The sequence below is a fragment of the Harpia harpyja genome, chromosome 4, assembly GCF_026419915.1.
Source record: "Harpia harpyja isolate bHarHar1 chromosome 4, bHarHar1 primary haplotype, whole genome shotgun sequence".
Lineage (NCBI taxonomy): Eukaryota > Metazoa > Chordata > Aves > Accipitriformes > Accipitridae > Harpia > Harpia harpyja.
The window spans coordinates 59,840,232-59,853,223 of record NC_068943.1 but is presented as its reverse complement, the minus strand read 5'-3'; the positions used below and the strand labels follow the sequence as shown (position 1 = coordinate 59,853,223).

Below are 12,992 nucleotides of genomic sequence, written 5' to 3'. Positions count from 1 at the left end.
CGTGAGGGACCTTGAAAATAATTTCTGGTAATAAGGACTAGTGACTCTTTTGGGGAAGTGGAGATGGAGGAAAACTTGAGGTTATTGCTTCTTGTCTTCCAGGGTCAGAGTCTCCTTGGATATTGGCATATGTGCCTGTAAGAAGCTGCCACAGAGTCCTGAAGGACAAGTATGGGGAGTTTTCTCCCCCAGCCTACCATGGTGATTCCCCCATAGACTTTTGGTGCAACTGGACAATCTGGGCAGGCTCCAGAAAGCATATAATAATTTATATTCAGGGCTTTATCACTAAGGAGGGTTGCAACAAAAATGAGGACAAAATCCTATTTGAAGGAGTTTCTTCACTGGTGGAAAACAGTGTGGTTTATGCTTGCTGGAAAAAGGAGATGCATGTTTTTGCCACATTTGCTCAAGCTGTCCACATTGTGCTGCTGAAGAGGTACTTGCCAAACTGCAGAGATGCACAATTTAAAGGGAAGTACTACATCTTCCGAGACCAGGAAGGTGAATCTTCCTCCAAAGGTGATGTGATTTCTGAAACTCCTACTCCAAAACTACCAAAGCAAGATAGTATTTTTCAGTCTGGGTGGGCTGAAAACCTTAGAGATGTGCCGGGCTTTGCAACCACACGTAGCACCGTGAGCCTTGACAAGACCACAGTGTTAAGCGGCGAGTTGATACAGGGAAGAGGGATCATGCTGGGTACTACTGCTGTGGGAAGTCCTGTTGAGCTTGTCCCAGATGAACGGGCAAGGACACCACTCCTGGAAACAAAAGCTCCTTGTGCAGTGGGGTCTGAGCTGCGAGGAGGTCTGAGATGCTGCAAGGAAGCTCAAGGCAGAGGAACACCTGAGGGTGTAATCCCCACTGCAGCACAGGATACCTGGGGGCAGAGTCTCTCTGTGAGTGGGGACATCACTGTGGGTTTTGGTTATATGGACAGGGTTTCAAGTGTGCTTTTGGAAACTCCTTTGCTTGGTGCCTTGCAGGTAGCAGAGCCTTTTCTGCACCCAGCAGGTGTAGGTCTGGAGAACAGCCAGTCTGTCCCACACCCTACCCTGAAGCTGAAAGATCTGGGTGACCTACAGTTTACTATTAAACCAACATGCACAAGTTGCCTGGACTTGGCTGCACACTCGCAGTCTTTGTTCCCTGGCAGAAGAGAAAGCAAAGAGAGCACAGATACCACCATGTACCAAGGGCTCAGCACAGTCAGCTTAGAGAATGATGAAAGCCATCCCCAGTTGAGCATTCCAACTGATGGCACAGTGAGCAGTGATGCTGATGGCCTTGCAAAGGACCTGATGCCCAGCCTAAGTAGCCCATATGAAGTGGTAAAGAGGGACCACTCACATCTGCTACCTGAGAGAAGCCAAAGATGCCAAAGCAGTTTTAGGGATTTGTCCATGACTCAACCTGAGCTGGGAACAACTGGCCTCCAACATACGAAGCTCATGGATATTTCCCCCTTGAAAAGTTTTAGGGAAGTCATCAGGGGGAAAACAGTGCTGCATCCCACAGCACTGTGGGACATCCTGCAAGAGCATCCTCATTTGCATGGCCAGAGCAGTCATGTCCTGCAGTCAGCCCCTGCAGACCCTGGAAGCCTTCCCCAGAATGCCCAAGCACACAACTGTCCAGCTGCTGAGAAAGCTTGTGTGTCTTCCTTGGGTGTACAAAGCTGCCACCACCAAAGTGACAGAGCTTCACAGCCAGGGCTGGTTGTACCCCCTTTGCCAACAGGGCTGGAGCATCCTCCCACAGCCATGTCCACCCTAGGGACAGAAACAATCCCTGCGCTGGTGGTCTCCTGCACAGAACCTGTCCCTGCAGACTTTGGCTCTACTGATTTCATCCCTGAAGCACCTCTTTCTCCAGAAGCAGAGCCTGTGTCCAAGCTGGTCTTCTCTCCACCAGCTGCTTTGGATTTGGACCCTGCCAGACTTAGGCAAAGGGCAGGCATCTTGCTGGCTAGCCCAGGAGGACAGGAGATGATCTCCCCTTTGCCACCTCGCCATCCATCAGTAGCCTCTGAACTGGGCACAAATGGGTCCCCCAGATGCCTTGGCCCTGGGATGCAAAAGCTGGTGCTGGGAGAGGCGGGTGGCCAGCAAGGAAAAACCTCAGCCTCTGTGGGCTTGATGGCCAGGGGTCCCTCCCCAGCTTCTGTCACTGTCCCAAGGCCTGGTGTGGTGTCTCCTCAGCCCGAGGACCATGTGAGCAGTGGCTCTGGGGGGGTGGCACCAGCTTCTGGGCCTGGCACCTGGGCGGCGAGGAGAGAGGAGCATGTGATGCCTGTGCAGCATCAGGGCATGGCTGCTAGTGACAAACTGGCATCTGCCTCCATCCTTGGGGGATTTAAAATGCAGAAAACCACAGAAGCTCTCCAAATGGGTGCAGGAGAGCAGAGAAATGTCTCCTCGAGCACCGCTTCTGCACACCCTGGTCATCCCACAGCCCTGTGGGGGGAAACACTGTTGAAAGGCCAAAAGCCTCAGGAACCTTCTGATGTATCCAGAAACACCCAGATGCCAGGAGGACAGCAACAGAAACATGCTGGTAGGTCTCCCAGTACTTTTTATGTTGGCACAAACCACCTTTAGAAGGCAGAAATACTTTGTGGGGTCAAGGATGAGGCTGTGTCTTTCACCTGCAGTCCCTGCCTGGTAATCGTAACGTGCTGTCTGGGGAGGGGAAGCGTGGTGGGTTGACCTGGGCTAGATAGCAGGTACCTGCCAAAGCTGCTCTATCACTCCCCCTCCTCAGCTGGACAGGGGAGGGAAAATATAATGAAAGGCTTGTGGGTTGAGATAAGGACAGGGAGAGATCACTCACCAATTACCATCACAGGCAAAACAGACGTGACTAGGGGAAATTAATTTATTACCATTCAAATCAGAGTAGGGTAATAAGAAATAAAACCAAATCTTAAAATACCTTTCCCCCACCCCTCCCTTCTTCCCAGGCTCAACTTTGCTCCCAAATTCTCTACCTCTTCCCCACCAGTGGTGCAGGGGGATGGGGAATGGGGGTTATGGTCAGTTCATCACATGTTGTCTCTGCCGCTCCTTCCTCTTTGGGGGGGAGGGGGGGAATGGGAAACCGGATGGGACAACTCCTCGCTCTTCCCCTGCTCCAGCATGGGGTCCCTCCCACAGGGCACAGTCCTTCACAAACTTTTCCAGCATGGGTCCTTCCCATGGGCTGCAGTTCTTCACGAACTGCTCCAGTGTGGGTCCTTTCCATGGGCTGCAGTTCTTCAGGCACAGACTGCTCTAGCATGGGCTCCTCTCTCCATGGGTCCACAGGTCCTGCCAGCAGCCTGCTCCAGCGCGGGCTTCCCACGGCGTCACAGCCTCTTTTGGGCATCCCCCTGCTCTGGTGTGGGGTCCTCCACGGGCTGCAGGTGGATATCTGCTCCACCGTGGACCTCCCTGCACTGCAGGGGAACAGCCTGCCTCACCATGGTCTTCCCCACAGGCTGCAGGGGAATCTCTGCTCCGGTGCCTGGAGCATCTCCTCCCCTTCCTTCTTCACTGACCTGGGTGTCTGCAGGGCTGTTTCTCACATGTTCTCGTTCCTCTCTCCATCTGCAGTTGCACAGGATTGATTCCCCCCCCCCTTCTTAAATGTGTTATTGCAGAGGCACTGCCACTGTCACTGATGGGCTTGGCCTTGGCCAGCAGTGGATCTGTCTTGGAGCTGGTTGGCATTGGCTCAATTGGACACAGGGAAAGCTTCTAGCAGCTTCTCACAGAAGCCACCTGTGTAGATGCCCCACTACCAAAACCTTGCCATGCAAACCCAATACAGGAAGACTTCCAGCAAGTAGTATTGTTGGCCAAACCTCTTTTGGAAGCAAACCCACATAATTAAAGCTGCTGAAGGCTGGATGGGCTGTGAAGGGCCAGATGCTTGTAGAGCAACTGGGGCCCCAGCTTAGCTCTAAATGCAGAGCTGAGATGTGGCTCCAGGGGCTGAAACTAGAAATCCCCCAGCAGGAGAGGGTCTGAAATGGGGCCTCTTCTGTGGCAATTTGCAGCACTCTTAGAAGAGTGATATCCATGTCCTGGTGCATACAATAACTGTTGATGACATGTTTGTTTTCTGTGTTCCTGATGTGTCAGAGCTAGGACCTCCCTGGGCAATAGAGTACTTCCCCATCAGGAGCTGCCACCTCGTCTTTCAGGATTGGTCTGGGATGTTTTACCTGCCATTTCTTGCTGACATTAAAACCAACACCTGGTGCAACTGGACCATCTGGGCAGGCCCCCAGAAGCATATTGTCATCTACATCCAGGGATTCCAGGGGAGTGATGGCTGTGGCAAGAACCAGGACAAGATCATCTTCCAGGGGGTCTCATCAAGTGTGGAAACCAAAGTGGTGTACGCCTGTCACAACCAAGGCACTCTGATCTTTGCTGCACAAGCTACTGCAGTCCATGTGTTGTTTCTGTCAGGGAGTGGTTCCCTAAGCCATGAATACAGATATTTTAAAGGACAGTATTATGTATTCAGAGACTCTGAAATTGTGGGCTCTTCAAATGATACCATAGCTTCCCGAGAGCCTGTCCAGGAGACCTCTAAGAAAGAGAGCTGGAGGACAGCGGTAACAAAAGGTTTCTTGTCCATGCTGAGAGCCTCTCTGGGCCCATCAGCTGCACCTGCTGGTGGCAGGATCCAGCCTGAGCTTGTGAGCCCTGATGAAGAGGCCCAACACCCTCCTGATCTCATGGAAGATGCTCAGTCTGGTGCTAACCTGAGCAAGCTTGACCTGAGTGAGCGTGGTCAGCTGTGGGATGAAACCAAGCTGGAAAGGAACCTTAAGGATGGTGGCACCGAGGGCAGAGAAACTAAAGATGATGTGTTGGTGGAGCCAGCTCCAGCTGGGCAAGATGCTGGGCATAAAGCTGAGCCATCTGCCTTGGAGATTGCAAAGGGGGATGTAGAGCTGGTGTCTGCTCTGGTCACTGTAGTCCCACATCGCTCGGCGGGTGTCCCTTCCTCAGAGGAGCCCAGCAACAACGTAGGTGTCTCTGCCAAACCATCTGGCCTGGATCAGGCCAGTGATAGCCTGTCAGAAGAAGTGGTTGCTGCTGCATGTTGCACGCAGACACCAGTGCTGGAAGAGCCACTGCTAAACATGAATACAAAACCTTCTCTCTACCCCTCTCCTGGTGTGACTGCTGGAGATACAGTATCTCTGGGAGAAAGGACTGAAGAGCTCTTTGGTAAGGTGTTTTTTGGGTTATTTGTGGCCGAACTGATGCCTGACACTGTGCAATATCCATCTCCAGTGATGCAGCACTCTTAAGAGGTTTTATTTGTAGACGTGGATATTACCTTCATTTGGTCCATGTGGTAGCACTTGTGACTCGTTCTGTATCCAAGGAAGGTGGTACTTGAGAACAGATAGGATTATCTGTTGTAACATGGGCATCTATGGGATGATGCTCTTAACAGGGACAGGCTGGTTTCTAATCCAAGTGCTTTGAATTATCCATGGAGGAGCCAGCCTCTCAGCCATGACTTTATACCCAAAGCAGACTATGAATGTTCATCTTGGTTTTAAACAGTTCTGGCTATAGCCTGGCACAGTGCTCCTAGCCACGATAACTGAGTTTGAGCTCTGGACGTTAGAGGGAAGAGGGCAAAAAAGGGGGATTGTCTCCTAAGAAAGTTTAGCAGTTGATGGTAGACTTCTTTCACAGAAATATTTAGCCACTGATATGTATTAATATCTGCCTGAAGGCAGAAGAGAAGATGTTTTCAATTGGTCTTTCTTCCTCTCCAAACTGTTCTTGCCCCTTCATTGTAGATGTGGGGAAAAGTTTATTTAGCTCTTTTGCAGTTGCTAATACGCAAGCTGCTTTGCTCCATTGGGGTCCAAGGCAGCTCTGTTGGTTGTAGGAGCTCTGGTGGCTTCACATAGATAATATTTCATCCACTTCCAGAAATGCAAATGAGGTTTATTGGGGTGATTTCCTTCTAAAAAGCACTTCCCACTGTAGAGAAGAGTAGACTGTATTTAGAGCTTGATACTTAATTTCAGTATAAGGAATATAGGAAGGAGCTGGCACATGGTGCTCTTCTTGCAAAATGACACATACCTAATGTACTTTTCCCGCCTCTTTCTGGTACACTGAGGTTAGCAGCCTGATTCTTTCCCTTGCTTTGACAGATCTGGTTTCTGCCCTGGCATCTCTGGAGAACAACACAGCACTGCAATCCCAGCACCATCCTGGAGGTGAGTGATGCAAAGAGTTAAGCTTGTCTTAAAACACTGCCCTAAGTTCAGTGTGCTGACTGGTGTTGTGCGTGGACATCACCTGCTTATCAAGTTTAGAAAGCAGTGGAAGGTGTTTCTGCATAGTAATCACTTGGAAGATTTTAATTTTTAAGATATCACTGCAGTCCCATAGTTGTGTATTGGCGACTTTGTACTTAGCCTGGAGAAACTTGAGTTCACATGCAAAACCTGACATAAATGCTGGCTTGTTTGAGTTCAAGCATTACTTGTTGACTGTTTAAAGAAGATTTTTCTAAGGTGAATGAGCCTCAATTTCTCCAATTTACTCCAATGGGTGTCTCATGACTAGCTGGATCAGAAACCTGTAGGAGTCCTGCTCCTCAGACCAGGGAGAGAAGCAAAACCCCCTTATGGGAGCATTAGCAACTAAGCAGCATAATACTGGGCTTATATAGCAGAGCAAGCCACAGAAACAGCTTGCAAAAAGGAGTCAATACAGAAAGAGCCCCTGAGCTTTGAATAGGAGAAATATTGCTGAATAAATAAGTTTTAAACAATGGACTCTGGCAAATCTCTGCCAGCCTGGATTCAGCCAGATCACAGCAGTTTATCTAAGCTGATCCCAAACAGAGATGGGTGAGAGAAGTGGGCTTTTAGACTCCATCACAAATTATGATGATACCTTTGGGAAAGATAATAGCTAAAGAAACATGAGTGTGATCAGATACATATTAATGCTTTATATACTTTTGCTGAATGATCAATTCTAGTATTCAGCACCAAGCATTAGCTAAGGTTTGTTTTTACCTGTTACTCTACAACTTGTTCTACCTACTGCACAACCTCTGGAAATATGCATGTGACACTGATTTATGCAAGCGTGTCCTCGTGGAGCTGTTCTGCTAGTGTTGGTGTTTAAGGACTAACTCATTTAAGGACCCTGTTTGTGTCATGTGGACTTAAACATGCTAGGATCTTGTGTCTTCTGGTAGATGTGCTGTTTGAAGTAACTATTGAAATCAAACCCAAGGACTGGATTCCTCATGGTGGAAGTGAGCTCCAAAAGGGTCTTCTTGAATATATGAAAAATCATGTAAGTCTGGGCATGGGGAGAAAAACAAATGGGATGTCCCAAATCTTCAACTACTAGAGACCATGTTGTGCCCTTCATTCCAGGGATTTTCTGTTAAAGCCACATGATGAACCATCAACTGAGTTGCTTGTGCTGGTCGTCATCTGAGGCCAATGCCAATGCCCTGGCAGGGCGCCTGGTGACAGTGGCTGGTGTTTAGCTGCTGCAGCCCTTTGTAGTGCTGTGCCATCACAAGGCAGCAGAAAAGCATTGCAGAGACAGGGTTACAACCAACAAAGGGCTGAAACTTGCCTCTAGAAATGGGGCAGGCTGTAAGCCACAGCCTAAAAGACAGCAAGCATATGAGCATCTACTTTCAGGGCTGCACCTAAACTTTCCTTTCTGGGGTGCAAACTGGAGCAGGTACAAGGTTCAGCCTGCTGCCTAGCCTAGAACGCCACCATCCATCCACTGCTGCTCTGCAATGGTTTAGTACCTAAACTCTTACCTGGGGCTACTATTGCCCTTCCTCTTCCCAAATTAGCTTGTGTGTTGGCAGAGGTTGAGATGAAGCTAAGCAGATGGGAGCAATTAATATTCTCCTAGAGAAAAGGTCCAGAGCACTGGGCTATGGGACATCTAATGTGTCCTGAGTGGTTTGTGAAGGGGAAGTCCAAGGGGGAAGGGGAGAATGAGAAAAGAAACTGTTTGCTGCCATACTCCTGTCCATCAAACCTCAAATCAGTGCTGGTCACTCTGTTGCTTTGCAGATCCAGGAGAACCTGAAGCTTTCTGCCAACAGAGTCAATGAAATAAAGTTAAAAGAAATCAAAAGGTAGGGTTACTGCTGTGCTGCTGGCTTGGCAGGTGACTCTGCTATAGCCTGTAGTACTGCTTTGATAGCAGTGGCTTGGGTTCTCATTCTCCTTCCCCAGGCTGAGACCCAGCCTTGCTCTTCTCCTGTGGTCTGCAACTTGACTTGAAAGTAGGAAAAAAGTCTGATTTCTAGAGGAAAGATGGTAAAAATGGATGTTTAGTGCTGCCTAGGGCCTTAACAGGTCTAGACAGATTTAAACTCCGGAGAAAATGGGGATCTTCACACCTGCCATGGGGTCTGCTGGAGAAAGCTGGGAGCTGTCAGCAAGGTCCCTGCCACACTTGGTTGAGGCTGACTTGGGGCTGTGAACTGCCACTACAATTTGTTTTATGTGAATATCTAGTCATTTCAACCTAGCTCCAAGTGAGGAGCCATTACTGGGCTTTCCTTTTTCCCTTGGTCCAAGTGCAAAGCTTTCTCTTGTCACAAATAATCTTTGCAAGAGTCTGCAGCACCACAATCTAATACGAGTGAGTGGAAGGTCTAAATGGGCTTTCAGAGCCAGGCCTGGTGGTGATGCTTTCCTCCTGCCTCACCCTGGGCTCTCCCCTGCCCACAGGATGAGTGGTGCCAACCTGCTACTCACCTTCTGGCTGCACCTGAAGCCAGAGGAGAGAAATGTGTCTCTGCTCCTGCGCTCCCAGCTGGAGGAGCTGCTTGGCACCTCGGTAGGAGTGGAGAAGCTGCAGCTTATTTCGCTCTTTGTTAAAGGTGGGTGCTTCACTTTTCTCTGGAGTAAACCCTTTTATGCCAAGCCTGACTTGACTTATGGCACCTATTTCCCCCCATTACAGACGTGAATGAGTGCAGCGCTGGGGTCAGCCTCTGCGGGGAGGAGGCGGAGTGCTTCAATGGCGTGGGCACGTACCTCTGCCGCTGCAAAAAGAACTACGAAGATCATTCTCCCACCAAGTCTGGCACCCTCTGCATTCATGCTCCCCGATCAGGTAGAAGACAAAGTAGTGGCTCTGCTTTCTCCTGTGGCTAGGTGTTTTTCTCGTGTGCATGGGCAAGTAATTTATGCAGCATCACTCTTGCCACGTGCAACCTGGAGTGAGCGCATCAGGGTAAGGGGGTCTCCCCTTGACTGGGGTCCTACCAGTTGTGCATTGCATGTGATGCTTAAAAATGGCACCGCTACTAGAGTGGTGGCTTTAGATGTCCTGGTCTGGAGTGGGAAGGATATATAATATCTTTGCAAGGCAATTCCCAGCTGGTTGTCCCCTTAGGCTTCCTCCTTTGGCATTAGGAGCTCTTCTTTGGGAGTTATGTTCAGATATGAGCAGACTTGGAAGCAAATATGATTCTTCTGGAAACTAAGGGGAGGGAGGAAGAGTGAGGTTTAGGCAGTATCCTAAGTTAGGATGATAGTCTTGTACTTAAAGGTGAAACAGCCTTTCCTGGACTCCAAAGGCATCAGCTTTCAGAGGTTAGCCTAGATAGGCATCCAAGGGGTGACCTGCATCACTTAACTGTGTCAGGTTGAAGTATTGCTGCTCGTTGGGTGTAATTCAGTGTGACATCTGTGCTCCCAAAGGCTCTCCTGAGTGGTGCCTGAAAGTTTTAGGGAGCGTTGCTACTTCTGGGCACCTCAGTACAAGAGAGACATGAACATACTGGAAAGAGCCCAGTGAAGGGCCAAAAGGATGAAGGGACTGGAGCATCTCTCCTATGAGGAAAGGCTGAGAGAGCTGGGACTGGTTAGCCTGGAGAAGAGAAGTCTCAGGGGGATCTTATCAATTTATATAAATACCTGAAGGGAGAGTGGAAAGAATTCAGAGCCATGCTCTTCTCAGTGGTGCCCAGTGACAGGACCAGAGGCAGTGGGCACAAAGTGAAACATGGGAGGTTTGCTCTGAATATCAGGAAACACTTTTTTATTGTGAAGGTGACTGAACACTGGCACAGATTGGCCAGTGAAGTTGTGGAGTCTCCATCCTTGGAGATATTAAAAAAACTCTCTGGACATGGTCCTGGGCAACCAGCTCTAGGTGGCCCTGTGTGAGCAGGTGGGTTGGACCAGATGAACTCCAGAGGTCCCTTCCCACCTCAACCCCTCTGTGATTTTTTTTTCCCTCCCTGCTCGAGGGAGGCTCTGGATGGAAACTCTTGGTAAAGCTCATGCTCCCTGGGAGCAGTGACTTGATGTGACAGCCAGCACTTGAACCTGGAGCTTAGCCTGGAGTATTTAACAGGTGTTTAAATACTGGTAACAGTCCATGGTGTTTGCTGCTGTGCTCTGCTCACTGGCTGTGTTGGCACTTGCAAGCATAACCTCTCCATGAGACTTAGCCTCCCTTTCCCCAGTCTGCTATTTTGTCTGCATCAGGGTTACAGCTTGGCACGTGTGGCCTTTATTTCCCCAGACCTTCTGCACCCCCTGATCTTGGCTGCTCAGGCTTGTTGCTATAAGCAGAGTGTGGCCCAGGGTGATTTATGAGTTACCTCTGCTGAAATTGATGTGATCCGCAAACTTGGTTGCTCCTCGGAGTGCCCTGTGGTCTCCTGTCACACTGTGTAGATCTTGGTGAGAAAGACATTGATGTTCCTGGTGTTTACCTCAGTGCTCCCCTGACATGTTTGACACAAGGCTAAGCAGATGGCATGTCGTGCTTGACTATAATCAGAGCTGGCTAATCCAATCTTGCAGAGTAATGGGGCCTCCCAGCCTGAAAAAGACACCAATATTCTGCAATATGCACTCAAAACACTGCTGCTACTTTATGAAAACTACTACTTATCCCTGCAGCATTGGAAGTGGCTTAAACCTGAATGTGAGCTTGCAGCCAAATTGCATTTCTCATCCATCCTCTCACCTCCAAATTCATTAACCAGTTATGCAGTCTAAGCCTATCCAGACTGGCTGGATATGGTGTTATATTCATATATAAATAATTTTATAAATGCGTACTTATCTCTTGGGTCAAGGAGAGGATCCCTTTGGGTCTGGATGGGAATGGTAGCAGGTCTTCTAGCCTCCATGTAGCTGCATATGGGTTTGGCAATGGCTTTGCTCTGTTGGGGCTTTCCTGGGGTAGCACCAGCACTGTGCTCTTTTCTGCAGGCTGTCTCTTGGTCTAAATATTTCTTTGGGATGGAGGTTTGGGAGAGATGTTCTGCCCTGGAGGTGGCTGTGAGGGTTTCTGGAGGGCAGCAGGGGAGATGTTGAACCTGCTGGAGGAGCACCCACAGCTCCAGGTCTCACCCCTGAGCTCTGCAGTCATGATGTGGGGGACTCTGTGAGCACAGTGGGGGTCACTGGGGCAAGCAGGATGAGGCCATGGCCCTTCTCTTGCAGGGATCAGCTTCTTCCTCCGCCATGCTGACATCCTGGTGGGGGCAGCCATCATGGCTGTCCTGGCAATGCTGGTGGCTGCCGGTGCCTGGTGCAGGGTGGCCAGATGGGGATGGCAACCCAGGAGGAACCTGAGCCCCGAGGAGCCACCAGTGAGAGCTGTGGAGGAGCCGGTGATGGAGTTGCATGACCTGGGGGAGTGCCTGCACCTCGACCCCTTCCAGCTGAAGTTACGGGCCAGGCCCCCTGAGTGGCTGTGGAGCGTCCGGGCCCACTCTGGCCAGGTGTACCGGGTCTTCCCAGAGCAGTCCACCCTGCTCTGAGGGGGTCCTGGGGCTTCCCCAAACCCCCTGTGGCCCTGGTGACCTGCGCAGTCACTCCTGCCTTCCCTGGCTGACACAAACCACTGGCTGTGCAAACCCTTCTGGTGTGCTTTATGGACCATGAATATCCCACTACAGTCTTCCTTGTCTTGTAATTTAATTATTTTTTTAATACTTGCTTGGCTTGGGAAACAAAGTGCTTGCTCCACACTGCTGTACATCTTCTCCTGACTTATCTTGCTTGAGAGCTGTGCAGAACTGTCAGCACATGGAAATTAAACACTTTTTTTAAGGAAAAAAAGAAAATAAGGTGTTTTGGTGCTTAATTTAAGAAATTAAAAAATTGTTCTGCATCTGCACTCAGTGCTGCCTGCTTTCCACTGCCCCTAAGGTAGAGCTCTATGGGAAGCCCTGGCATGACCTGAGGATCTGGGGGTGTCTTCTTCCAGCCTGGCTGAGAAACATCCCCAGAGCTTGACTTAAAGTTTTGGGGAGACTCCTGGCCGGGTTATGTCACATAGATCCCCTGTCACTGAATGATGGGGACAGCATTTTTGGTGCTTGCATGAATGCTGGTTGCTGAGATGCTGGCTGCAAAAAGCACCCCCACCAAATAAATCCTCCTCGCTGGCAGTAAAGCACAGTTGTCTCCCCAGCTTGTGCTGCAGCTGAAGTCTTGGAATGTTTCTATTTGTCCAGTTTAGGGCTTTTAAAATTTGAATTACCTACCCCCTCCCCACCTCTGGGAAGACGTGTGAATGGTGTGGTGGCAAATGTCCCACTGGAGGGCACTGTCTGCCACCAAAAACCCAGCAAGGGCTGCTGCTGTAGAGCTGTGGCCCCGCACTGGCCTGGGTAGCGACTGCCAGATGTGGGGCACAGCTGAAGCTGGGGGTCCCTGAGTGAACCGGGACCAGTTAATGCAGCTCATGGATAGTCTCTTTGTACTTGTTGACCAGCTTTGGCCAAGATGTGTCATGGAGGTGTGGGCTGAACGAAGCAGCTTGTGCATATGTGTGCCCAGCTCAGTGTTTGCTCTCCAGGGTGAGCTTAAAAGGGGCTGGGAAAGGCCCTGCTGTGTTTCTCTGCAGGGAAATGGCAAGGATGCCGGTAAAGGAGGAAAAAGGGACCTTGGAGACTTCCCTAGAGCAACTCTTTTCCATCTTGCCCCTAAA

The 12,992-nt window shown here is 49.9% G+C and overlaps 1 protein-coding gene across 1 annotated transcript; it reads left to right on the top strand.

Annotated features, from left to right (window-relative positions):
- Positions 1-386: 386 nt before the first annotated feature.
- Positions 387-8,999, top strand: LOC128141211 (uncharacterized). Its single transcript, XM_052785819.1, has 6 exons — positions 387-2,559; positions 4,128-5,231; positions 6,182-6,247; positions 7,243-7,343; positions 8,093-8,157; positions 8,759-8,999. Exons 1-6 carry the CDS (start codon positions 387-389, stop codon positions 8,997-8,999), a joined length of 3,750 nt encoding a protein of 1,249 aa, XP_052641779.1.
- The last annotated feature ends 3,993 nt before the right edge of the window (positions 9,000-12,992 follow it).

Bases quoted from the DNA above. Each gene is read 5' to 3' on its own strand.
- LOC128141211 (XM_052785819.1), top strand. From the start codon at position 387: ATGCATGTTTTTGCCACATTTGCTCAAGCTGTCCACATTGTGCTGCTG. The intron at 6,248-7,242 runs GTGAGTGATGCA...GTCTTCTGGTAG, and splicing joins ATCCCAGCACCATCCTGGAG to ATGTGCTGTTTGAAGTAACT. The intron at 8,158-8,758 runs GTAGGGTTACTG...CCCTGCCCACAG, and splicing joins AAGTTAAAAGAAATCAAAAG to GATGAGTGGTGCCAACCTGC.